This window comes from Ziziphus jujuba, chromosome 2, assembly GCF_031755915.1.
Source record: "Ziziphus jujuba cultivar Dongzao chromosome 2, ASM3175591v1".
Classification (NCBI taxonomy): domain Eukaryota; kingdom Viridiplantae; phylum Streptophyta; class Magnoliopsida; order Rosales; family Rhamnaceae; genus Ziziphus; species Ziziphus jujuba.
Window position 1 is genome coordinate 12,422,776 of NC_083380.1, and position 25,571 is coordinate 12,448,346.

Genomic DNA, 25,571 nt, shown 5'->3' on the forward strand with positions numbered 1-25,571 from the left:
GCGTCGCTAAAAATCAATCTGAGTCGCTAAAAACTCAAAGATAGGCGACTCTCATGATGCATCGCTTGTTGTTTTATAGCTTTAGCGACATGACGTTAGGCGACTCCATGTGATTCGTTGTTATTTATTTTGTGCGACGCATTTATTGCGTCATTTATCAATGTGATTCTAGTAGTGTTTGGTTTTTAGAATTATATATTTGGACAGCAAGTAAAGCTTTGGAATTGGTGAAGAAACTATCTAAGCTTTGTACCGACTTTGAGGAGAAATCTAGAAGGTTTGAATGAGTTTAGCAACCGACATGGGCATGCTATAAAAAGGGAAGCTAGGCTGCCATGTAATGTGAGCTACTCAATTGAGTAGAGTAGGCTCCTACAAAGGGAGAGAGCTCTCATGTGGCAGTAAACCATGTTAAGAGTCAAGGGAGTTTCAAGGAGGCTCTTGGCTTAGTAAGAATGCTAATTTGTAAGTGGTGTCCAAATATATTGGGTTAATGTGGGCCCGGTTTAGGATGTCCTACATGGCTATAGTAATATGTAGGGATGTTATTTGTATGTAAGTCCTGGAAAAGTTATTTGATATAATATAAGTTATTATTTTCCTTCAACATCCTTCATATACGACACAAATGCAAGCATATTCATTACACCTTTGATAATTTTCACATCCAAAGCTAAACCAGATGTCATACTCAATGTGTCCTCTGGTCTACATTCGAGCCATTTTCCAAATTTGTTGAATTATATCGCATTCTTCCCTCATTATTGCAAAACATTCACATTGCGTTACATGACTTCTGTAAATATACATGCATTTGATTATATAATTATATGCGTATCTATATATGTTTTAATTTGTGTATTGTCTATTTTTTCTTATACTTTGTGTTATTTTGTTTTCTTGTTTCTTTGAGACAAAGGGTCATAGGGGTTTAATTTATACTGAGAAGCTAAGAAAGAATTTGGTTCCGCCTTCGTATAACTTCAAGCATCTGAAAGTAGAATTGGTACAGTTGGTGCAGAGTTCACTTGATCAATTGATTGATTGTTTGCTTTGGCTTGCTCCTCATCCTAATACGAGATCCTTCATTGTGGATTCAAAAGTAAAATCCTTGAAGGTATAATTTTTTAAATGAATGCAAATTTTTTTTTTATTTGTTATGTATCTTTGTAATATCAATTTCGTGGGAGCATCAAAATCAAATTTTTCTATATCAAAATTTTGCAAAATATACATAAATACAACTGCCCTGTTTTGAATTTTGCAATTCAATATTTTGATTGGATTTTGCAGTCTTATTACAAGAATGAGAATGTGGAAAACTGGCAACATAATTTGGAAGAAGTTGTTTTGGAGAATTTTGAAGGCAATGAAGAAGCTATTTTGCAGGAGTATTTCCGTAAGCTCCAAGAAAGAAAGTGAATTTCATTTATTATTTTCTTATCTGGATGATTTGAATATACAGTGCATATTTAATTTCTTCTGGTTGTTGATACATTATTAAATCCTTCATCATGGCAAAATGCCATGTTTCCTTGTTTTGTGCAGAAAATAAGATATGGTTATTGATAGAATTGATGAAATTATTGAGAGAGATTGAGGCATGAATAGAGTTTCTTTGAGAAACAGAGTAAAAATTCATCAGAATTTCTGAAAATTTGCATGGCAAATTGCCAAGTTTCAAGATCTTGAATTTTTCACATCCACCAGAGACGCCATGGCTCTGTCCATGGTCTCAAAAACTTTCTCCTCTGCTTTGCTCATATGCCATAGTACGTTGAGAATTTGTATAAGTATATATATACAGTAATATATTTTCCCTGTTTTTTAGTGCCTTCAAAATCTTTCTTCCTTGAAAATGTGTTAGCCAAAGGGACGTTGTCTGCACCAAGTCTTGAACTTAAGAACTTGATAAGAGCCAAACTCTATATATATATATATATATATATATTATTTTCGCATCTAGTCTAGTAGGATGTTTAGGATAATGCTAATGCTTTGAAATCCTAGTTCCGTCACCTGTAAATGCATTTTGGAGGAAATACCTCAAATCTGTTATCAAAATAATCATTCACACAGAATGATACCTACACAATCACCCACACAGAAATATTATATTATTTAACAATCTAACATATACATGGCTACATGGTATCACTTTCTGATTAAACGGGGTTTCTTTCCATAAGGATTTTTATTGTTAAACAAACAAGATATCAGTAACTAATTCTCTCTCTCTCTCTCTCTCTCTTTTTAATGAAAACATATCATTAAGTAATTTATACATAACACCAAATGAGACACTTCTTTTTGTATTTTTGTATTTTTTTTGGTTGATATTGCTTCTTTTTGTAATGCAATTATTATTACTATTATTATTATTATTATTGGACAGTAGATGGTAGTAGATCATAGTGCGTTGTATACCTCTCTCGTTGTGTAATTGTACACTCTGTTTCATGTTGTTTTCTTGTATTAAGATCTTTTCCTTCTTTTCTTTTTTTCTTTTTTTTTTTTTTTTTTTTAGGGTTCCTTTTCCAAGTAAGAGTGGGAGAGATACTTATGATATTTTGTTGTGGGAAAGATAGAGGCTTCACTGGAATATAGTGAGAAAAGGGTAAAAACTATATATATACACATGGGATTATATATGTGTATGTAAACTTGTGTACTTTTTTGTCCCTTTTTATAATTGTTATAATTTTGTGGCTTAAACGATTTAAGATACACTTTATGTATGGGAACCTGTGGGGTTAATAGTAAATAAAATAAAGTTATTTTTTGGCTGGAAAATAATGTAAATCACGTTATACATATATATATGTATATATATTATTTCATGTTCTCTGAACAATAAATATTCAACAGCCCTCTTTCGGTTAATGATATCAGTAAAGACATATATGTATATATATTTAGCTAAAGAATAAAGATGGGTAACATCAACAAAAGCCATGAAACAGGGACTGGAATAGTCATTGTGGCTACGATTGAGATACAGAATCTCCCACTTTCCTCTACGACTTTAAACAATGAACCGCAATAATTGTTACCATCTTTTCCAAAGTCTTTCTGCCACAAGTTAGTATATATATATATATGTGTGTGTGTGTGTGTGTGTATATATATTCACATCATTTTTTCAAGTCTTTCAGTCAAAAATACATGTATATGAATCATCTTTCCAAAGCCTTGCTACTTACTTTGGAGTTGGAGGTGTACAATTAATTCTATATTAATCCACAACTCGTTAGCTAGATATATTTGAAGAAGTATTGTTAATCTTACTATTTCTTCAACATTTTATTTTTCTAGTGAAAAACTGATTTTTGATTTACAATATTGTTTAATTGACTCGTTTTGAAAAGGAAAAATCAAAACTAATACCAATCAAATACACCCTCTCAAATAGAGAAAACAAAAAAAAATGCAGAATCTTTTTTTTTATTTTTTAAATTTATATATATAATTTTGTTATTTGCTAAGAAAAAGATTTTAGTATGTGGGTAAGTCTGTTTGTAATTATTGTATATGCAAAACTGTCACAACTCACCCCTGTTTTTTGTAATTTCCTTGATTGATCTGGGTGTGAAAATATCTAATCTATGTTTCTAATTATCAATCATCTGAGTATGCTACTATTAATTCAAACCAGATTTGTCAATCAATCATCCTATCAAATTTTTGAGAACATTGAGAATTAAACAAGAAATTTTTTTTTTATCCCAATCCTCTTTTTCTTCAATTATTATTATGATGAATGAAACATTATCCCAAGCTAAGTCATAGAAATATATGGATCCCATAAATGATCTTCCAAACATACACATGGTCACATGATAATGATTTTGACATGTGCATGAACTCAACTGTCTTCTAAAAGACACGAATATATATATATATCTATATATATATATATATATATACAAGTGTTTATATTTTTGCATACCTATACAAATAGCTTTAAAAGCGCCCATATTTATAGTTTGGGCGTATTTGTTTACTTGTTCTTGGAGAAGTACATTTCAATCAATAGGTAACTCTGTACCACTACTATTTATTTAGCTATAGACTGAGCTTCATTATCCAAAGTCGTAAATGCAAATCCGAGATGATTATTTTAATTTTTTAAAAGAACAAAATATTGAAAAATATATATATTTTTCATTTTCTTTCATTTTATATTTTTGGCATGTCCTGCTTCTGGTTCAATAATTTTTTATAAGAAAAAAGTCCGAACTTTTTACATGGAATAGCAAAAAAAGACATAAACTATAAATTCGACACCCAAATTGACATACAACCACAAGATGAAGCTATAATATTACAGAGTAAGAGCAGATCAACATTAATTTGTATTCTACGAATTAAAAAAGCACTACCATGAACAACAAACATATAAAAATGGAAAGCCATGTAACATAAGAAAGCACTACCGTCGTCATTCCTTACTTTGCCACACCATGCATCCACATAAGGGCTCATCCTTCCTTATTGCTCTGCCTCAGACGATAATTCCTCTACCTCTTATTTTCCAACCTCAGTTTTCCATGCCAACCATCGTTCCAAAATTGACCAAGGTAACATTCTAGATGCAATGTCCTCAAGACCATCGAAAAAACGTTTCCTCCATTTTCTGGAAAACACAAGTGGCCCGATCACACTTCCAAGCCCAACAACAAATCCAACTTCGACGCTTATGAGATCCCATTGGATCTCACTGCCGGAGTTTGAATGCTTAGCTTCATCATGTGTTTCTGGTGCCACGTCATCTGTGCAGTTTATTGTCAAAGGAGGGTCGCATAGTCCCTCATTACCTTGGAAACACTCAGCTGGAAACGTTTGAATTTGATTACCCTTGGGGATTCTCCCAACAAATTTATTATACGATAGGTGCAGGACTGAAAGGAAATTCAAGTTAGAAAGTGATGCTGGAATTTCCCCAGTCAGGCGGTTCCTTGAGAGGTCCAAAGACTCCAATTGTCGTAAGTTGCCAAAGGATGATGGGATGTGGCCCTTGAGAGCGTTATTGGATAAGTTGAGTGCATGAAGAAATTTGAGTTGTCCCAACTCGTTTGGTATTTCACCTCTGAAGTTGTTGCTTGAGAAGTCAATGAATGTGAATCCATTGGGTATCTTTACCAGCTCCAGCTCTAGACCTTTGTTGTTAATTGTCAGTCCATCCTCATAATGATATTTGGGTGGTATCACTCCATGTAAAATTTCGGCAAACTTTGGGGTACTGTGGATCATTTGTTCATAAATATCAAGAACATCATCTTGGACAGCCATCATCGCATAAAATCTTGTTAAGCATTGCCTTGAAAGTTCACCACTAAAATTGTTTGAAGCTACATTCAGAATTTAAATCTTTGGCCAAGCAACAATACTTTCTCCACATGTAATGTGCCCATAAAATTTGTTTGATTGCAAAACAAGGACACGTAACATGGATGTATTTTTCAACATCAGTGGAAAGGTGTCAAGAATTTGATTGTTCCCAACATTTAAAACCTCCAAAGCTCTGCAATTGACTAGAGATTTTGGAATCCTACCCGTCAATAAGTTTCCATCAAGGTCTCCAAACTACAATTCACAGGAAATGCATCAGGAATTGGGCCGCTCAAGTTGTTCCTTGCAAGATTCAACCTAGTGGGTCCACTCAGTGCAAACATACAAGTTGGTATTTGGCCGCTTAAACTGTTGTTGGACAAATCAAGAGCTTTGAGGGAACTTGTATTGCATATTGATTCAGGTATAATTCTTGTAAGGCCATTGTTGGAACGAACATTACTAAGGTAATTACCAATGTCCAAGGGAATGGAAGCTGTAAAACAATTGCTAGAGAAATCTACATGGTAATCATTAGATGGTACAGGGATCTTCCCGTGGAGCTGGTTAAAACTAAGATCAATGGTCTGAAGGTTGGGAAGAGGATACAGTTTGTGCATGCCCACCAGGTGATTACGTGAAAGATTCAAAAAGAAAAGAGATCCATTCCCAACTTTCCAAATCCAATTAGGTATCTTCCCAGAAATTTGGTTGTTTGAAAGGTCCAAAAGGGACAGCACTAGTTGGTTCCTAAGCATTTCAGGAAATGTTCTAAGATTACAAGAAGCAAGTTTTACACTCGTAAATAGAGTAAGAGATGAGAAATTAGAATTATTTCCACTTGTATTGAATCTATCAAGCTGAAAGGTACCATTGAACTTGTTGAAAGAGAGTAAAAGATCTCCAAGATTTTTCAATTTGAAGAATGACTTGGGAATTAGACCTTCTAGTTCATTGCCCCTCAAATCAACACTAGCCAACACTGAGGAAGGTGGGATTTGAAATTCCAGAAGTCGACCGCTAAATTGATTGTATGAAAGGTCAATCCATTGCACTGATGGAAGAGAAAATAAAGATGAAGGGATGCTTCCAGTGATAGTATTATTGGTTAAGTCAACATAAACAAGGTTCAGTAGGCCTTGCCAGTAGGCTGCCGATGGAAGTGGACCAGTGAAGCGATTAAAAGATAGGTGTATTTCGGTCAAGTTCTTGGGCATATGAAACGATGGGATTGAACCGGTGAAATTGTTACCAAACAAACGAAGAAAAACAAGTTGGGTGAGGTTTGTCATGGACTTTGGAAGTGTTCCACTGTAATGACAAACGGAAAGTTCTAACGTTGACAACTGCTGAAGGTTACCAATAGAAGCTGGTATTGTCCCTCTGAAATTTGTCGAGCTAGTCTCCAGAGTTTGAATATTACTATTTTGGGGAAACTCTGGAAATGAACCGTCAAGCAAGTCATTCTCTGATATGTCAAGAATCTTTAGTGTTGGTATCTGAAAGATCTCTTTAGGAAAGGTTCCATTTAACGCGCAATCAGTTAGAGACAAGGAAGTCAAATTTGAGAAATTCATAAAGCATTTAGGAACCGGAGAGGACAGATTGTTAGAATCAAGTTTTATCATTGATAAAGATTGAAGCTTGCAAAGTGATTCATCGATAGGGCTAGAGAAAGAATAACTCTCCATGCTCAATACTCTAAGATTGGACAACGAAGATGACAAAGCCTGACCCCATTCGTTCCCTCGTATCGTTAAATTTACACCATCAATGTATAGTTCTTCAAGTAAGGTCAAATTCTGAAGCAGCATTGTCAAGTTTGAATTCTCAAGAAATGGGGTTTGAAAAAGAGAAGATAAATCAAGAATAGAGAGCTCTCTAAGGAATGACATCTCTTTTGGGATTTGACCCTAAAAGCCAGAAGATGAGAAATTTATATAAGTCAAATTTTCAAGGTTACCTATGGCTGATGGAATGGTAGAGTTTATGTCGTAAGTAAAAGACAAATCCAAGCTCTCTAGATGGACAAGGTTGAAGAGGGTAGAATTCTCAATCCCACCGAAGATCGCTTCCCCGCTCAGCTTGAGACCAGTGACGCATCCTTCATGATCACATCTTATACCTTCCCAAGTACAGCAATCGGAGCTTTCATTCCATTTCACCAAAATGTTGGACGTTGTTTCATCGAAATTGAGGCTTTCCTTGAGTTGAAGCAACAAAGATTGTTGATCGCCAAGACATTGGCCAGACACACCACCAATATGGCAGAAAGATGATGAGTAAATGGATAAGATCAACAAAAGCCATGAAACAAGGAGTACAGGAATTGTCATTGTGGCTGATATTGACAGAAAAGTTCATTAGCAACCTCCCGTTTCCGGTCAATATAATCTAGAAAGAGTAAGATCAATAGCTATTTTGCATTAAGGGATAATTAACTGATTAAGCATCGACTCTAAAAGGACTTCACCAAGTCAACTACACCGACTAAAATTTTCAAAGACCTTGTTTCTTTTTCTTCCTCATCACGATCACTACTTTTCTACCTTATTAAATCTAGCTACAGAAAAGTAATTAATTTGAAGGTCCTCACAGTTAACAAACAGTACAGCTTAAAATTTCACTTATTGAAGTATACGATAAATTGTGAAGTCCAGTCGCACCACCACTGCACCGACAGTGTGAAGACTGCACAGCCACCATCTTTGACACTGGCCATTGCTGCATTTAACACCGAACTCCAACTTGCTCAACAATTATGGGCTACTGTCAGAAGGTGTTGAAGATTGTGGCCATGCAACCGACCTTGTAATCCTATAAATAGGTTCATCCCGTTGCATGCAAGCCAAGCCAAGAGAGCAAGCTCAATATCATCCCAAGTGAGGAGTATTGAGAGTAAACTCCGAGAGAGAGAGTGTTTAAGTTCTAGAGAAAGCTTGAGAGAAGAGTGAGCAATTCCAGAGAGAATTTGATAGTGTAAAGAGAGGTTCCACGTGAGAATCTCCACGAGATAAGTTTTTTTATTTTTGTATTCTATTTCCAAGAGAGTAATAGAATTCTTTTTATTTTTCTTCTCATATTTCTTCTCTAAAGTGGTCAGAGAAACACAACAAGTGGTATCAGAGCTCCAGGTCGAGAGTTTGGGTTCAAAATTTGAAGAAACAGAGCCTCTGTTCTTCAAGTTGGTGTTTCGAAAAGTTACTCAAATAATTAATTTGACAATACCAAGTGAAAGTAGTCGACGAGACGAGAACAACCAAGTTCGCCGGAGAGAAACGTAGAGCTTCATGTGCCAGCACGCGCCGCCTGAAATTTTCTGCAGCAGATCACGCGCCGCACGCGTCGTCTGGAGGTTGAAGACGACCACGTCAGCAGACACGTCAGCACACCAAGCCACGTCATCTGCCACGCCAGCCGACACGTCATCAGCCACACAATCAACACGCCATCTACCACGTGTTGACACGTCAACACAATCTGCCACATCATCAGAAGTTTCTAAAATTATGGCAACAGCCCCTGAATTGTTGGAAATTACAGATTGACCCCCTGTAGTTTCTGTATTTACAGGTTGACCCAGAATTTTTATGAAATTATATTTTTGCCCCAAAAATTCTGGTAATTATATTTTGACCCCGGAAGAGTCAAGTCCACCATTTTCAACCATTCCGGACGCAACGGTTAACTCCGTTTTGCCAAATTCGGCTCCATTTTTGGTCAAGCCATAATGTCAATGGAAGAATCATCTTCGGGAGCTATGGTTAAGCTCACTGCCATAAATTATACACTTTGGAGACCTCGGATGGAAGATCTCCTCAATTGTAACGATCTGTTTGATCCTATAGAAGCTAAAGGAGAAAATCCCGATCTCAGCAAAGAAGCAGAATGGAAGAAATTAAATAAGAAAATGATCGATCATATCAGGCAATGGATCGACCACAATGTCTTCCATCATGTAGCGAAGGAAACGGATGCATATGCCCTCTGGAAAAAATTGGACGACATGTACCAGGCCAAGACTGCTCAGAACAAAGCCTTGTTACTTAAGCGATTGGTAAATCTAAAATTACATAGTGGAACTTCTGTAGCCTAACATACCAGTGAGTTCCAGAGCTTGGTAAATCAACTATCTGCTGTGGATTACCAACTAGGGGATGAGGATTAGGCCCTCCTACTTCTAAGTTCTCTTCCAGACAGTTGGGAGACATTGGTAGTCTCTCTCAGCAATTCAGCCCCGAATGGCAAACTTACTATGTCTATGGTTAAGGATGCCCTATTTAATGAAGAGGCCAGGAGAAAGGACATTGTCATGGATCAGTCACATGCCCTCGTCACAGAGAGAGGAAGACAGCAAAGAGATGGTCGAGATAGGGGGAAAGGCAGGAGTAAGAGCAGAGGCAGATCTACAGACGATAGAAAATCATCATATAAGTGCTATCATTGTGGCCTGGAGGGTCACATGAAGAAGAACTGCAGAAAGTTGTTAAGAGAGTAGAGACTCCAAGGCAATCAACCGAAGAAGGATGGAGAGACACTAGTAACTGTTACAGGAGAAGTGGCGCTCTGCTCCACCGAAGAAGAGACATGCCTTCATATATCAACCCAAGATGTTGAGTGGGTAGTCGATACTGCAGCATCCTACCATGTCACTCCACACAGAGATTTTTTCAAAACGTACAAAGTAGGAGACTTTGGTACGGTAAAGATGGGAAATTCCAGTTTTGCAAAGATTATGGGAACTGGTGATATTCAGGTAAAAACGAATGTTGGTTGTATAATCACTTTGAAGGATGTCCGTCATGTTCCAGATCTTTGACTTAATCTACTTTCAGGAGCAGCCTTAGACAAGCAAGGCTATGACAACTACTTCAGCAAAGGTACATGGAAAATGACGAAAGGTACCATAGTTGTCGCCCGAGGACATATTTATGGAACGTTGTACAAGACTCATGTGAAGATATGTGCAAATAGCCTCAATATTGTAGAAGGAGAGGCGTCTCAAAATCTGTGGCACCAGAGACTCACTCACATGAGTGAAAAAGGATTGTCCACTTTGGCAAGGAAGAAGCTTATCACTGTTTGCAAGGATGCTGCACAAGATCCTTGTAGTCACTGCTTGTTTGGTAAGCAACATAGAGTCTCTTTCAGTTCCTCTGCAACGAGAATATCAGAGTTGCTCAGTTTGGTGCACTCTGATGTATGTGGTCCCATGAAGGTGGAGTCACTAGGCGATAATAGGTATTTCCTGACCTTTATTGATGATGCTTCTTGAAAGGTGTGGGTATATTTCTTGAAGACAAAGGACCAGGTATTAGTTTACTTCAAACTGTTTCATACTATGGTAGAGCGTGAAACAGGTAAGAAGTTGAAATTTCTCCGCTCAGATAATGGAGGCGAGTATACTTCCATGGAGTTCGATGCCTACTGCAGAAGACACGGCATTCGACATGAGAAGTCGGTCCCTCGCACCCCAAAACATAATGGAATAGCCGAAAGAATGAACCGAACCATTATGGAAAAGGTCAGAAGTATGATCAGTATGGCTAAGCTGCTAAAGCCATTCTGGGGAGAAGTTGTTCGTGCTGCTTGCTATTTAATCAACAGATCACCGTCAGTACCGTTGAATTTTAAAATTCTGGAGAAAGTGTGGTCGGGTAAGATTCCCTCCTACTCTCATTTAAGAGTGTTTGGTTGTTTAGCTTATGTACATGTATCCAAGGAGCTCAGACAGAAGCTCGATGCAAGATTTACTCCATGCATCTTTATAGGATATGAAGATGAAGAATTCGGATACAGGTTATGGGACTCAAAAACAAAGAAGGTTATTAGAAGCAGGGATGTAGTATTTCATGAAAACCAAACAACGGAAGACATTGAAAAGCCCAGAATGTCTCCTAATTGTAGTTCTAGTGCCGAGAATTTTGGTCCTAATCCAGCACCAGCACAAATAGCCACAGAGGATAATGAGGTGCATGAAGATATATCAGAAGCAGACCAGGAGGAAGAAGGGGATATTGAGCAGGGGGAGACTCAATCCTCTCAAGCAGCTGTAGGGCCATCACAGCGGTCAGATGATGGTACACCTCCTGAAACCAGTGGTTTACAAGTTCGGAGATCTGAGCGAGGTCGAATTCCATCAAAGAGATTTCCAAAATCTGAGTATATTCTGCTTACTGAAGAGGGGGAGCCAGAGAGTTTCCAGGAAGCTGTTTCTCATCAAGAGAAGGAAAAGTGGCTACAAGCAATGCAAGATGAGATGGAATCCTTGCAGAAAAATCATACTTATGAGTTGATTGAGCTTTCAACAGGAAAGACGGCACTAAAGAATAAATGGGTGTTCAAGCTCAAGAAACATGGCAGCGGAAGGGTGGTGAAACACAAAGCCTGATTGGTGGTCAAAGGATTTCTTCAGAAGAAAGGAATTGACTTTGATGAGATTTTTTCACCAGTAGTAAAAATGACTTCAATTCGAGTCATTTTTTGTTTAGTAGCAAGTCTAAACCTAGAGCTTGAACAGATGGATGTGAAGACAACATTTCTTCACGGTGATTTACATGAGAAAATCTACATGGAGCAACTAGAAGGATTTGAGGTTTCAGGGAAAGAAAACCTTATATGCAAGCTGAAGAAGAGCTTGTATGGCCTCAAGTAAGCACCAAGACAATGGTACAAGAAGTTTGACTCGTTTATGGTGAGTCAAGGCTATAAAAGGACTACAACAGACCAGTGTGTTTATATTCAAAAAATTTCAGGTGGAAACTTCATTGCACTTTTGCTATATGTGGACGACATGTTGATCGTTGGACAAGATGCAATGAAGATTAGTCAGCTGAAGAAAGAATTGTCTAAGTCCTTTAATATGAAAGACTTAGGACCAGCTCAACAAATTTTGGGAATGCAAATAATCCGAGACAGGAAGAATGGAAGGTTATGGCTATCTCAAGAGAAGTATGTTGAACAGGTGATAAAGAGATTCAACATGGATAAAGCCAAACCGGTCAGCATTCCACTTGCAAATCATTTCAAGTTGAGTAAGAGATTGTGCCCCTCATCCAAAGAAGAGATAGAGGAGATGGCTTCAGTATCATATTCTTCAGCGGTAGGAAGTCTGATGTATGTAATGGTGTGTACCAGACCAGACATTGCTCACGCAATAGGTGTTGTGAGCAGATTTCTTTCAAATCCTGGAAAGAAACACTGGGAAGCAGTCAAATGGATTCTCAGGCATCTCAAAGGTACATCGAAGCTGTACTTGTGCTATGGGGGAGGTGATCCAATCTTAGAAGGCTATACAGATGCAGATATGGCCGGAGACCCTGATAATAGAAAGTCTACATCAGGTTATCTCTACACTTTTGTGGGGGGAGCTGTGTCATGGCAGTTAAGATTGCAGAAGTGTGTTGCTTTATCCACTACTAAAGCAGAGTACATAGCCGCAGCGGAAGCGGGTAAGGAAATGTTGTGGTTAAAGCGTTTTCTCACAGAATTTGGCATCAAGCAAGAAGATTACAAGATACATTGTGATAACCAAAATGCCATGGATTTAAGCAAAAACTCAATGTATCATTCCCGTACAAAGCACATTGACATCCGCTATCATTGGATACGCGAATTAATAGATCAACAGTTGCTGAAACTGATGAAGATCCACACAAAAGAGAATCCAGCAGATATGCTAACAAAAGTTGTTGCTCAAGAGAAGCTGAAGCTATGCAGAGACATAGCTGGAATGGATGGCAGATGACCATTAGTTTAAATGCGACTGGAGGGGGAGAATTGTGAAGTCCAGCCGCACCATGCGACAGTGTGAAGACTGCATAGCCACCATCTTTGACAATGGCCATTGCTGCATTTAACACCAAACTCCAACTTGCTCAACAATTGTGGGCTACTGTCAGAAGCTGTTGAAGATTGTGGCCATGCAACCGACCTTGTAATCTTATAAATAGGTTCATCCCATTGCATGCAAGCCAAGCCAAGAGAGCAAGCTCAATATCATCCCAAGTGAGGAGTATTGAGAGTAAACTCCGAGAGAGAGAGTGTTTAAGTTCCAGAGATAGCTTGAGAGAAGAGTGAGCAATTCCAGAGAGAATTTGACAGTGTAGAGAGAGGTTCCATGTGAGAATCTCCACGAGAGAAGTTTTTTTATTTTTGTATTCTATTTCCAAGAGAGTAATAGAATTTTTTTTATTTTTCTTCTCATATTTCTTCTCTAAAGTGGTCAGAGAACCACAACATAAATGAGAAAGAAACATTCATTAATTATGAAAGGAACATAAAAAAATATAGGATAAATTCACACCTGGTCCATCGATTGTGTCATTTAGGTCCCAAAACCTACAATTAACTTCCTGAACCAGATAAAATTATGCATTGTACGAACAACATAGATTTTCTATCCAAATGCATAATAGATAACACACGTAAAAATCACGTGATATGAACCATAACTCTCATGCTCTTCAAATTTACTGAAAACTCTACCGCCTTGGTTTTGATTTCCAGTGCAGTGACCTGGCTGGAATTCCCATGTCAAAGGAAGAAGATGATAATGAAGTTGAAGGTCTGCCTACCATTATGGAAGCTCAGCTGTTGAAAAGACATCTCGAACTAACTTGAACCGGGGAGGAGTTTCCAGGTTGTCAAAAATAGAGTCTTTTTTTTTTTAATCATGTTTCTATCAATATTGATGGACTTAGTTTCTTATTTTATCTGAATTTAATAGTGATTAATTAGGAATAAAACTTAAGGAATTGATGTAGCGGAAGCTTATGAGAAAGATGAGAGTTAATCAAATACTAGCAACGAAATTCCATACTTGCTAATTCACGCATGAATACCAAGAATTGAAGTGAAAAGAGAATAATCTCTTAAATTTTTATTAACTCACAGTTGTCCTTACAATCACTAAAAATAAAATTTAAATAAAAGACGCAGAAAGAACCCTAATGCTTCTATAATTATTGAAATTACAATAAATATGAAATATACTAAAAAAGAAAAGTTTGCTAAATTGAAAATAATATTAAAGTTCTCAATCCTATGATTTAGGAACAGTTGACAAAACTGAATTTGATCATTCACAAGCCAAGAATTGAGTAAACTAAAATATTATCAAAAATAGTAATTTTAACTTTTTAAAGCCCTAAATTATAGAATTTTGCCATGGAAAAATTTGTATTTTTCCAAGTAAGTGTTGTATGATTAACAAAAAAGTCATTATGATACATAATGCATCAATTAAAATATCGAAATACTATAAATAAATAACTTTTTAAGCAAACAAAAACAAAAAAATACTATAAATAACTTTAAAAGTATCTTTTTTATTGTGTATAATCAAACATTCACCATTTTTTTTAATAAAACACTATTCAACAAAAGTACTGTAAGTATATGGAAAATAAATGCTAATAGAAAAAGTACTCTATAAGTATTTGGAAAATAAATGCTAATAGAAAACGCACTCTCACGTAATGAATATGCCAAAACTAACAAAAGTACTATAAGCATATGGAAAATAAATGCTAATAGAAAAAGCACTCTCACGTAATGAATATGCCAAAACTAACATAATAAGTAGTTGAAATATTAATGGGTAAAAAAAAAAAAAAAAGAAAAGTATCCATTGATTTTTATTTTAGTTTTTGCTATAAAGGTGATCAATAACTAGATCTGGTAAAAAAGCATAGTTTCAAATCTGACCACCTTTGTATTGATAGGCTTGCCTGGTAATAATTAATTGAGAATACATGACCTTCGAATTTGGGATTCGACCTGACTGATGAAATCCACCTACATTTTTGACACATGAAAAAATAAAAACCCTACCACATTTTGTAAAACTATAAACATTATTAACCGTGTCAGAAAAGAAATAAATCTTCCATAATTCCAAATAAAAATTGAAGAAATTTTCATTGTAATTATGGATATTGTAGAAATATCTGTTTCTATCTATTATTAACCCTACATTAAGGATATTTCTCCAATGAACTTGGATCCTCTGCTGGTTTTTCTTCTATCTTTATGCATGTTTGTTTGTTTGTTTGTTTGTTTGTTTTTTTTTTTTTTTTTTTTAATTGTTTTTATGTACTATGATATATTTTTTCGAAACTTCCATAAATTAATCTCTCTTTTAGCATCTGTTTCGATCTAGAACGGAGACCATCAATATTTATTATGTTTGTGCGATATTAAAACGACATGGGGAAAAGAATTTGTTTACCATCCCATCAATATTGCACCTTCAAAATTACCAACAATAACGCGGAAATATTAATGCAAATCCCCACGAGCCACGTGAATTGATTGTCTATAAAGACTTTTTAAGTCTTTACAAAATATAAAATCAAAGCCATCTGCTTGCATTAAAAATGTCCGGTGAATTGAACAAAATATAAAATTAAACCTATCTACTTGCATTAAAAATGTCCATGGGGAAAGAATTTTTCGTACAACTACAACATAAAGAACTTTTGTTGAAATTTATATCCGAGTAGTATATTTATATTTGTTGATAAATATCCAAGTAAAATTTAGTCATAAATGCATAAATATTTGGATACGAAAAAAAATGTTTTGTTTTTTTCCACTACTGAAAATCGGGGGCAATCACTACAAAAATCGTAATGACAAATAAAAATTTGTCACTTTATATAGGAGATTAGTGACAAATATTTTCTTTGTCACATTTAGTAATTGGGTTACTTAATTGGTGATGAATTCTTATTTTGTCACATATTTTTGTAACTAATTACCTTTTGTAGTTTGGAGGGAAAAAGTTTTTGAATTTATTTGGTGTCAATGGTGACAATTTTTTTTACGTTTGTAACTAATTTTGCTAAAATTATAATGCTGACAAAGGTTTTGGTGTCACAAATAAATTTATATACTACTGTGATAAAAGAAAAACTGTTACAGATATCAACCACTTGTATCTAATAAAAAATGCCCTAACAATTTTAAACTCTCCCTCTTCCTCTCCCTCCGCCTCTCGCTTGCCGGCCTTCTTTTCTTACGTACACTTTGCTCCCTCTCTCCAATGGAGTCCAAGATTAAGACTTGGAGAAGATGACCATCACTGCAAGCTTCCAAATCACCAAACCTCCGTCGAATCCTGGGGTGCTGAAATCGCCATGTCTCGTATCCCACGTGTTCCTAATATCCTATAATCGGCATGCTCGGTGGTCCACAAAGTGCTGGGTTGGTGAGTAAAGGACTTATCAGCCTATAATCGACCACATCATCAATGTCCTGCTGACGAAGACTTCAATTTCGTTGTCAATGGCAAGGGGGCTTTGAAGCCATCTGAGAGCTTCTTGTCGGAGCTGAATGCTTCACCAAATTCTTTGAATATCCTGTTGTAAGTTTCTACAAATTTTGCTTTTTTATTTTTTTAGTTTGTTTGGTTGATTGGAAAATGTTGGAAAATCAATTTGAAAAAAGAAGTTGTCTTTGATATTAATTGCTACCTAGTGTTTTGCTTTGCTGAGCATCGTTCATTTTGGCCATCCAATTTGCTTAAAGGGAAACCAAAGGGAAAGTTTATTATCATCAATTTAGTTCTAATTGATTATTCCTTAATATTGCACAAACGAACATTCACATTTTATTATTTTCTTGTGTGTGTATATATATTCTCATTAGTGGGTAAAGAAAATTCTCTTCCATGTTTGGCTTTATGTTTTTTCTGCTTGGTGGTTTTGATAGTTTTTATTTTGAGACCCATTATGGTTTGGATGATTTCGAGGACTGCTAGCAAGAAAGTGATCAAGGAGATTTACATATTCTCCATATTTGTGATGGTTTTGATTTGTGGGCTGTTTGTTTATTAAAGAATACTCTTTTGCGGTCAAGAATTTGATGTTGTCTTTGCCTCTTTTTTGGTTCTTTATGTGCAGAATTTTGTTAACTTGTTGTTTCCAATTATGTGTATTTATATATCAGTAATGTCTTGGAGTGTTTAAGCTCTCCATCTATTTCAGTGAAAATCAGTTTCTAAAGGAAAATATGCAAACTGTCACATAGTAAATAAATCTTTATACAAAAATTTAATGTCTTTGTAGTGATAGTGTGAGATCCCACATCGGTTGGAAAGGGGAACGAAGCATACCATATAAGTGGGTGTGGATACCTTTCCCTTGCAATGCATTTTGACAAAACCGTGCGGGCTGGGCCCAAAGCGGACAATATCGCATGCGGGTGGACTGGGCTGTTACAAATGGTATCAGAGCCAGTACCCGGATCGGTGTGCCAGCGAGGACGCTGGGCCCCAAGGGGGGAGGATTGTGAGATCCAACATCGGTTGGAAAGGGGAACGAAACATGCCATATAAGTGGGTGTGGATACCTTTCCCTTGCGATGTGTTTTGACAAAACCGTGCGGGCTGGGCCCAAAGCGGACAATATCACATGCGGATGGACTAGGCTGTTACAGATGGTATCAAAGCCAGTACCCGGATCGGTGTGCCAGCGAGGACGCTGGGCCCCAAGGGGGGAGGATTGTGAGATCCCACATCGGTTGGAAATGGGAACAAAGCATGCCATATAAGTGGGTGTGGATACCTTTTCCTTACGACGCATTTTGACAGAACCGTGCGGGCTGGGCCCAAAGCGGACAATATTGCATGCAGGTGGATTGGGCTATTACAGATAGTTAAGTTTTCTTCTGTGTGTTTTGTTTGTGGGAATGACTGCCAACCGCACTGCAATACCATTTTTTTTTTCAAGTGATCAGGTAAAGTTACTGAAAGAATTTGGACCCTTCACACGTGCATAACAGGAAATTACTAGAAATTTTGGACATGGAAGGATGTGACAATGACCAAAGATTGGAATGCTAATGTAGAGGAGACATAATCTCTATCTGATGGTATTGTAACATAATTTCTTGGTTACCATACCAGAACTTGGCATGCCATCTTTTCTGGTTTTTGTGTTGGTCCTCGAGATTCCGAGACCTTCCTTCATTGTTTTTCTGGCATTGAAGTTCTGCTTCTTCCAATGAATGAACTGCAAAACCAGTTGCTGCAATTGCTGTGGCAAAGTGTTCATCACTATCTTCTTGTTTATCTCCTTTATGGCCATATTATTTCGTTCTAACAAACCAGATGTTAATATTCCTAAACATTGGTTCATAATAGCAGCAGCAGAAACAAAACAGATTTTAAAGAAACAAAGTTCAATAAGTATATTTATCTATATGTACTATATTATACATATGTATTTCCTCCTCTGTTATGCCAGTAGTTACACAAAAGAAGTTAAAAGTTTTCTTTTCCTGGCAACAAATACATATGTTCAGGACCTTTCCATATGTAAATGTATATCATTTAAATTTGTTTTTGTGTGTGTATACATATATATATATATACATATTGTATTATCTTCTTTTCGTGATTCCTTTATCACAAGATTTTATTTCTCTCAAACTTTTGTTAGCCATATAATCAATTAACAGAGTGGAAGTATATATATGTTATAAAAGTTGTGGGAATTGAAAAAGAGGTTGCAATGCTTGGCAGGTAAAGGATTGCCAACTTATTGGAACTTAAGAAGTCTTGAGCTTATTCTTTACTCTTTTGCTAATTAAATTGGTATTTTACTAAATGATTCATTTTTATTTATTTATTTATTTTTATTTTGTTCTATAGGATCCTTGGAGAATATATTAATGAATTGCATTGGAAGATGGAGATTGTAAAGAATTACAAACTGTTTTTGTTTACATTTTCCTTTTAATGTAATCTTATTGTATTTGGTACACATTATATTAGTATTACTTGATGCTTAATGAATTTTGTAATACATGATAAATGTTTAATAAAGTAGTATTCTTTTATGTTAATTGCATTTTAAAAGTGTCATTTTATATTTGTAAATGATAATTAATGATATTATAATTAATTAGGAAGATCTAATAAAAAAAAGTTGTTTACTTGTCACTGAAAGGGTTCAATTGTAACACCCCGTCCCAAACCACATCGGATTTCATGCACATTGACCGAGGTTGACCGTTGACCGAGTGGGTTAAAAGTTGACTTTTTGTTCCAGTTGAAATTTCTAGTTGACCAAGATACCGTGGCGAAGTGCATAATGCCCCGAGTTCGTAGACTAGTAGCACGTCGAAAACGAAGCTACGGTTTGAAAGTTATGGGCAAAACAAGTCGTGGTGCAAACTGTCCAAAAGGTGCCGGGAGTTGACTTTTTATCGTTGTATAATTTTGATTTGACTTTTGTATGGTTGTAAAGTACTCGTCGATACGAGTTCATAGACTAGCGGCACGCTTAAATCGGACATCTAGTTAAAAAGTTATAGACGTGTGAAGTTTGCCGGATACCGTAATATTTTATTATATCTGGCTTAAGTGCACAGTAACACCACGTGTCGACACCTGATTGGTCCACGTGGGTGAACAGTGTCATCCACGATGGCTTTTATTTGGCAAAACGACGGGGAAGAGAGAGAAAGAAAGAGAAGGAGAGAGAGAGAAACGACCGGCCGCCGGAATCGACAAATTTTCCGGCCGACCCTTGCTACACTCGCCGGCCAGACGGGAGCGCCTCCCCATTTCCAGCCAAACCCCAAAATTTCATGACCGCCGGTCGCTAGACATGCCCAGATCGTCCCGGCGAAGCTCGACGGCGATTTTCCTCTCCACCGCCGGCCACGGCCATTTGACCCATTTCCGGCCATTTTCAGGCCACACACGCCAGCCACCCCTCACCACCTCCTCATTTCCGGCCAGTCCACTAAATTTCACGACCACCGGACCTCCGACGCGCTGGGATCGGAGCATTTTCCGGCGAAGCACCGAAAACCTTCAAACCCCGATTTCTTCGCCGTCCGGCCTCCATTTGCCTCACCGCCTGTCCCGTTGGAACCCTCTCCCCTTGATCTACAAAACCCCCAAAAAGCTCAGTCATCGGCCACCGCACGCACCGCTGCCGGTGACGGTTGCCAGTGACCGCATCGGCTTATCTGAAATCACTGTTCCGGCGAGTACCCAGTTGCACCGCCGATCCCTCTCCATTAATTCCGACCCCCTGAATCCAAATCCAGGGTCCTTTTCCGCCAATTCACGACAGATTGAGATAATCGAAGAGTTGAATCCCGAAAGCTTTCCGGCGAGATTCCGGCCACCACTAGTCCGATCTCCGGGAAGTAAGACCGGATTTGCAATCCTCGTCGCTCAAGCTTCGATTCGGTATATTACTCGTTAACTTTGGTTGTCGTTTGTGTTCTCTCCCCGGGTACCCATTTGGGAGTTACCCGATTAAAATATTAATATATTTGGTTTGGTGTATTGTGGATGTTTTAGGTGCACGTGCGAGTAGTGGAGTCGATCCTGCGGAGGATCTTGATTGATATACGTGCTTAAGGTGAGTGACCCACCTTCAAATTAATTTCGGGAATTAAATTTGTGAATATTATATGTGATTTGAATATTTGAAATTTATATTCTATGTGTCAAATATTTAATTGATTTATTGTGGAAATTATTGGTGGATTTATTTTCATTAAAGAAAATATGCGTTATATAAATTTATGCCATGTGAAAATTATTTTATGGTATTGAGAATTGTGGAATTCAATTATATATGAAATCCTTGTGGTTTTAACATTATTTTGGGCATGATTTGATTTTCAATTATTTCAAGGAAAATATTTGTTTATGTTGGTGACTTCAATTTTTATAAGTATGCCCATGGAATGTTACGTGATTTAATTTATTATATTTCAAAAATATTTATGCTATTGGAAAAATTTGAATATTTAAATTGGTGGATTTGAGAGCTGGTGCATTTGAAAATTATGGAATTTATGCGATGAATTTATGACGATGATTATAAAGGAATTGTGCAAAATTACGGGTTTAATTGGATGGGATAAACCCGATATATCTATGGGAAATTTGAAATTTTGAGATGTATTGATTTATGATTTTTAGATGCACCATACACGTACTGGTGTTCTGTTTATATGTGATATGGTTAGTGTGCACACGGATGTGATTAGCGCGCAGGTGGGTGTGAGTAGCACGCAGGTGATTTTATGGGGTTGTCCTGTATTTGCCATCGGATGAGGTAGGTCGCCCCTCCATGGCCGGGACACCTGTTTGCAGCGGCGCGGTGGGACGCCACGCGACCGTATGCCGGTTTCTCTCTATAACCTCCTGTCTGGCGGTACCTTGGGACGCTGGGTACTGTTGGCGCCACTGGTATATAATGGGTGCATCAAGTGATTTTCAGAACTAGGATTTTAAAATAAATATTTGAAATTGTATTGGAATTAAGAATATAATTAATATTGTTTTTGGTATTTATTTGAATGGAGATTTTAAATTGGTTTAATTTTCCCTTTACTTAATTATTCAATAAATTAATTTCTTTTAATTATAAATTTTGGATGCTTGACTTATTATATTTTATTTGATATTTAGTTGAATAAATTGATGTCTTGGTTTTCGGGAATACGAATAAAGGGTTTTGTGAAAATGTTTAAAAGGGGAACTTTTCCAACCGAGAGAATTGTAAGGGTTTTGAGAGAAAATATTATTTCCAATTAATTATTATTTATCTACTTAATTATCGTGGTATTATAATGGTACAGTAGATAGGGTCACTCACTGAGATGATTAGCATCTCATATTTTTAAATTTCGTTCCTCTAGGTACCAGGTTTGTCGGTATTCATCCAGAGTTGACTTGATCTTCATCGCTGTCTTAGTTCGAGAAGTACCATGTTCTTCATTTATTGAAATTGTAATATTTCTTTCATCCATGTTGTATTCTATACTTAGTAGTACTTCATGAAGCTCTGTATACTGTCTCGGACATTTATGTATTATTTATGCACTGAGTTACTGTTATTCTTTTGGAGTGCTGTAAATTTGTGGAATCAACTTGTAGTATTGTGGGAGGAATAAGGAGATGAATATAGAAGTGTGTTTTCAGTGCAGGAAATTGTGGTAAGTCCAACCCTTAGGGGAGGTTCTTCCGGATTTTCCATTGGAGGGTCCGGTAGGGTTTCCCTGGGATCAGGACTTGTCTGGGGTTCCGGTGAGGAATTTTGGACGGACATCAATGACAAATCAGATGTGTCACTTATGTTTTAAGTGACAAGTCAGATGTGTCATTGATGGTTTAAGTGATAAATAATATTTTGTCACCTAACTATATGCATTGTCATTGATGGATAAGTTTGACCAGATCCTACATAAGTATCGATGATAAAATTTATATAAACAATGACAAAAACGCATGCTTTATGTGACAAAAACTAGTGTCATGATAAAGCTTTAATCTATGATGAATTTTTTTTTTTGGGTCACTGTTACATGCTTTTTCAATGATGAAGTAAAGATTTTGTCACGAAACTGCTTTGTGACAGGTCTATCATGTCAAATACAAGACGACCAATTTTTGTCACCTAAAGTCAAAAAGGCAACAACAATGGCCCATACGTCACGAATATGCCGTGTAGTGATTACCCCCGATTTTTAGTAGTGTAAGAAGCTAAATGTAACGGTCCAGTCCACCCGCATAAGATATTGTTCACTTTGGGCCTAGCTCCCATGGTTTTGTCAAAACGCGTTTTAAGGGAAAGGTATCCACACCCTCTTATAAGGCATGCTTCGTTCTCACAATCCATCCCCCTTGGGATCCAGCGTCCTCTCTGGCACATCGATCTGGGTTTGGCTCTGATACAAACTGTAACAGCCCAGACCACCCATGTGTGAATATTGTCCACTTTGGGCCCAGCCCGCACGTTTTTGTCAAAACGCGTCTCAAGGAAAAGGTATCCACACCCTCTTATAAGGCATGCTTCGTTTACCTTGCCAACCGATGTGGGATCTCACAATTCATCCCCTTGGGGCCTAGTGTCCTTGCTGGCACAGCCGATTTGGGTCTGGCTCTTATACCAACTATAACAGCCCAGTCCACCCACATGAGATATTGTTTGCTTTGAACCCAGCCCGTACAGTTTTGTCAAAATATGTCTTAAGGGAAAGGTATCCACACCCTCTTATAAGGCATGCTTCGTTCCCCTTTCCAATTGATGTGGGATCTCACACTAAAGTACAATTATTCTTTTGGTTCTGCTCCCAACCAAAATAATAATAATAATACTAAATAAATATTTTTCTTTTGGTTTCTCGTGCTTGTAATAAAGTAGCTAACTAGGTGAAAAAAAAGCCCTCCAATGCAATTTGGTGTTTGTTTGGGATCTACAAAGTCTACCGGCATTACGCACTCTATTACGATCTGATTTTTCTTAATGCAACATCTTCATTTCGTCTCCCCAAAAACAAAAGAAGGGACAAATACTAACTAAATACAACTATTAAATTGACTCCCCACCACCACAAGATCCCCTAGTCTTTCAAGAAATGAAAAGCTAACTCTTTGCATTGGGAAAAAAAAATGTTACAGAAAAGAAGTTTGTAATAGACAGTACTAAACTAAATGCTATAAAAATTGAAATTTTTTTAACTTATCTAGGTATTAGTAGAGTCATAAATCTATCAACTGGATTGAAGGCCAGCTATCCAATTGACCTAAACTAAGTCTTACAGCTTCTTCCTTATTATTATTATTTTTTTATAGAATTTGTCTAATAACTAATTTGATTTATTTAATTGGATAATTGGCCTACTACGTATCAAATTATCTACAAATATTTGAATTTGTTGTAAAATTTTATTCTAAATTTGTGGCCTTTATCATTTTAAATAGTATATACTAATTCATATTTTTAGTTTAATTATGTATTCAATGAGAACTACTCCTGCTTAATATATATTTTTTTTAATTTGTATGTTTTTAAAATTTTGGTACTTCCTTCAATTTGAATTTGTTTGTTTTTTATTTTCTGTTTGTTATAATTTTTTAATTTGGTTATTATTTTTCGTTTAATATTTGAATTCGAAGTTACCTCCATTTTCTATCTAACTAAATACATTCTCTAAAAATGTTAGAATTTTTTTCATTTAAGAATTATTGAAAATTGTTTTAAAACTCAATTAACAAATCTTGTACGTACTATTATACAATGAACTATGGTTTCAATAATGTTTATAATGTACAACTAATGGTATGAAAACCAAAAATCTTGTGTGGTTTCCGAATAACAGCTTGGCCCCTACTAACATAGCTTTCTAGTTCCATAATTGAGACCTTATTGTGGAAAACTATCAGAATCCCCTTATCAGCTTTTATATCATTCTAATAGTTGAAATTAATTTAAATAAATATGTTTAGGGTATATATGGGTTCTAACAAGGTTCATTTTATTTTTTTAGAATTTTTGTATTTTGATATACTCATATAAATTCCAAAGATATCTTTAAATCTTAACCTTTGAAACAATTAAAAAATTAATAATAAAGATTTCGATAGAAGATTGATTATATATATATATATATTATATTTTTGATTTTTTTGAAGGAATTATGATCTATCATGTTCTACATTCAACTTAAAGTTAAAAACATAAAAAAAAAAAAATTAAATTGCATGCAAGGTGGCCACTTTAGTTCAACTATTTTCTACGCTTTAATTAGTCATCCACTGTTGTACAAGTAGATTTGATGTGTCCCAAAAACCACTTTACAGCTATGTTAATTCAATACTTCTGTTTCCAAATGAAACAAAGCACCTCAACAAGACACAACGACGACTTACAAGGGAAAGTCGTTGATCAAACGTGGAAAGTTAACTAGAAATTTTAATCCATGGATCTTGTTTGTATTATTTCCAACCACGTGTCATCTCATGGTGTGCAAGTGTACCATCGCATTAATGTGAGGATAGAATTTACTCCCATAATGAACCGTCACCCTTTGCTGATGATCAAAATTTGAGCAACTTATTTGGCTCATATTCGTAATTTTTTTTTTCTCTTATCTACATATTCATTCATAAAAGCTATTTACAAAGACAATGAAAAACATTAGTTGACGATTAAAAATGTTAAAATAAAATAAAAATGAACCAAAAAGGACCTAGTACTAAACACACACACACACACATATACATATATATTTGATGATAAACCTATTTAAACAGCAGTATGTGGCGCATTGCTATGGACATAAATTGTTTACCAAGTAGCAAATGCAATTTAGACATGGAAATCGACCCAAAAAATTATATATGGAAAGGTCTCAGCAAAAAATAATAATAATATTCATAATATAATTAAATAAAAAAAAATTACATGTGGAAGTGTAAC

At 36.2% G+C, this 25,571-nt stretch overlaps 1 protein-coding gene across 1 annotated transcript; it reads right to left on the reverse strand.

Annotated features, from left to right (window-relative positions):
* Positions 1 to 5,558: 5,558 nt before the first annotated feature.
* LOC107418483 (leucine-rich repeat receptor-like serine/threonine-protein kinase SKM1) lies at positions 5,559 to 7,226 on the reverse strand. Its single transcript, XM_016027180.3, has one exon. The coding sequence runs from the start codon at positions 7,224 to 7,226 to the stop codon at positions 5,559 to 5,561; it is 1,668 nt and encodes a 555-aa protein (XP_015882666.3).
* Between the last annotated feature and the right edge of the window lie 18,345 nt (positions 7,227 to 25,571).

Coding starts and splice junctions, on each gene's coding strand:
- LOC107418483 (XM_016027180.3), bottom strand. CDS start 7,226: ATGTCATTCCTTAGAGAGCTCTCTATTCTTGATTTATCTTCTCTTTTT.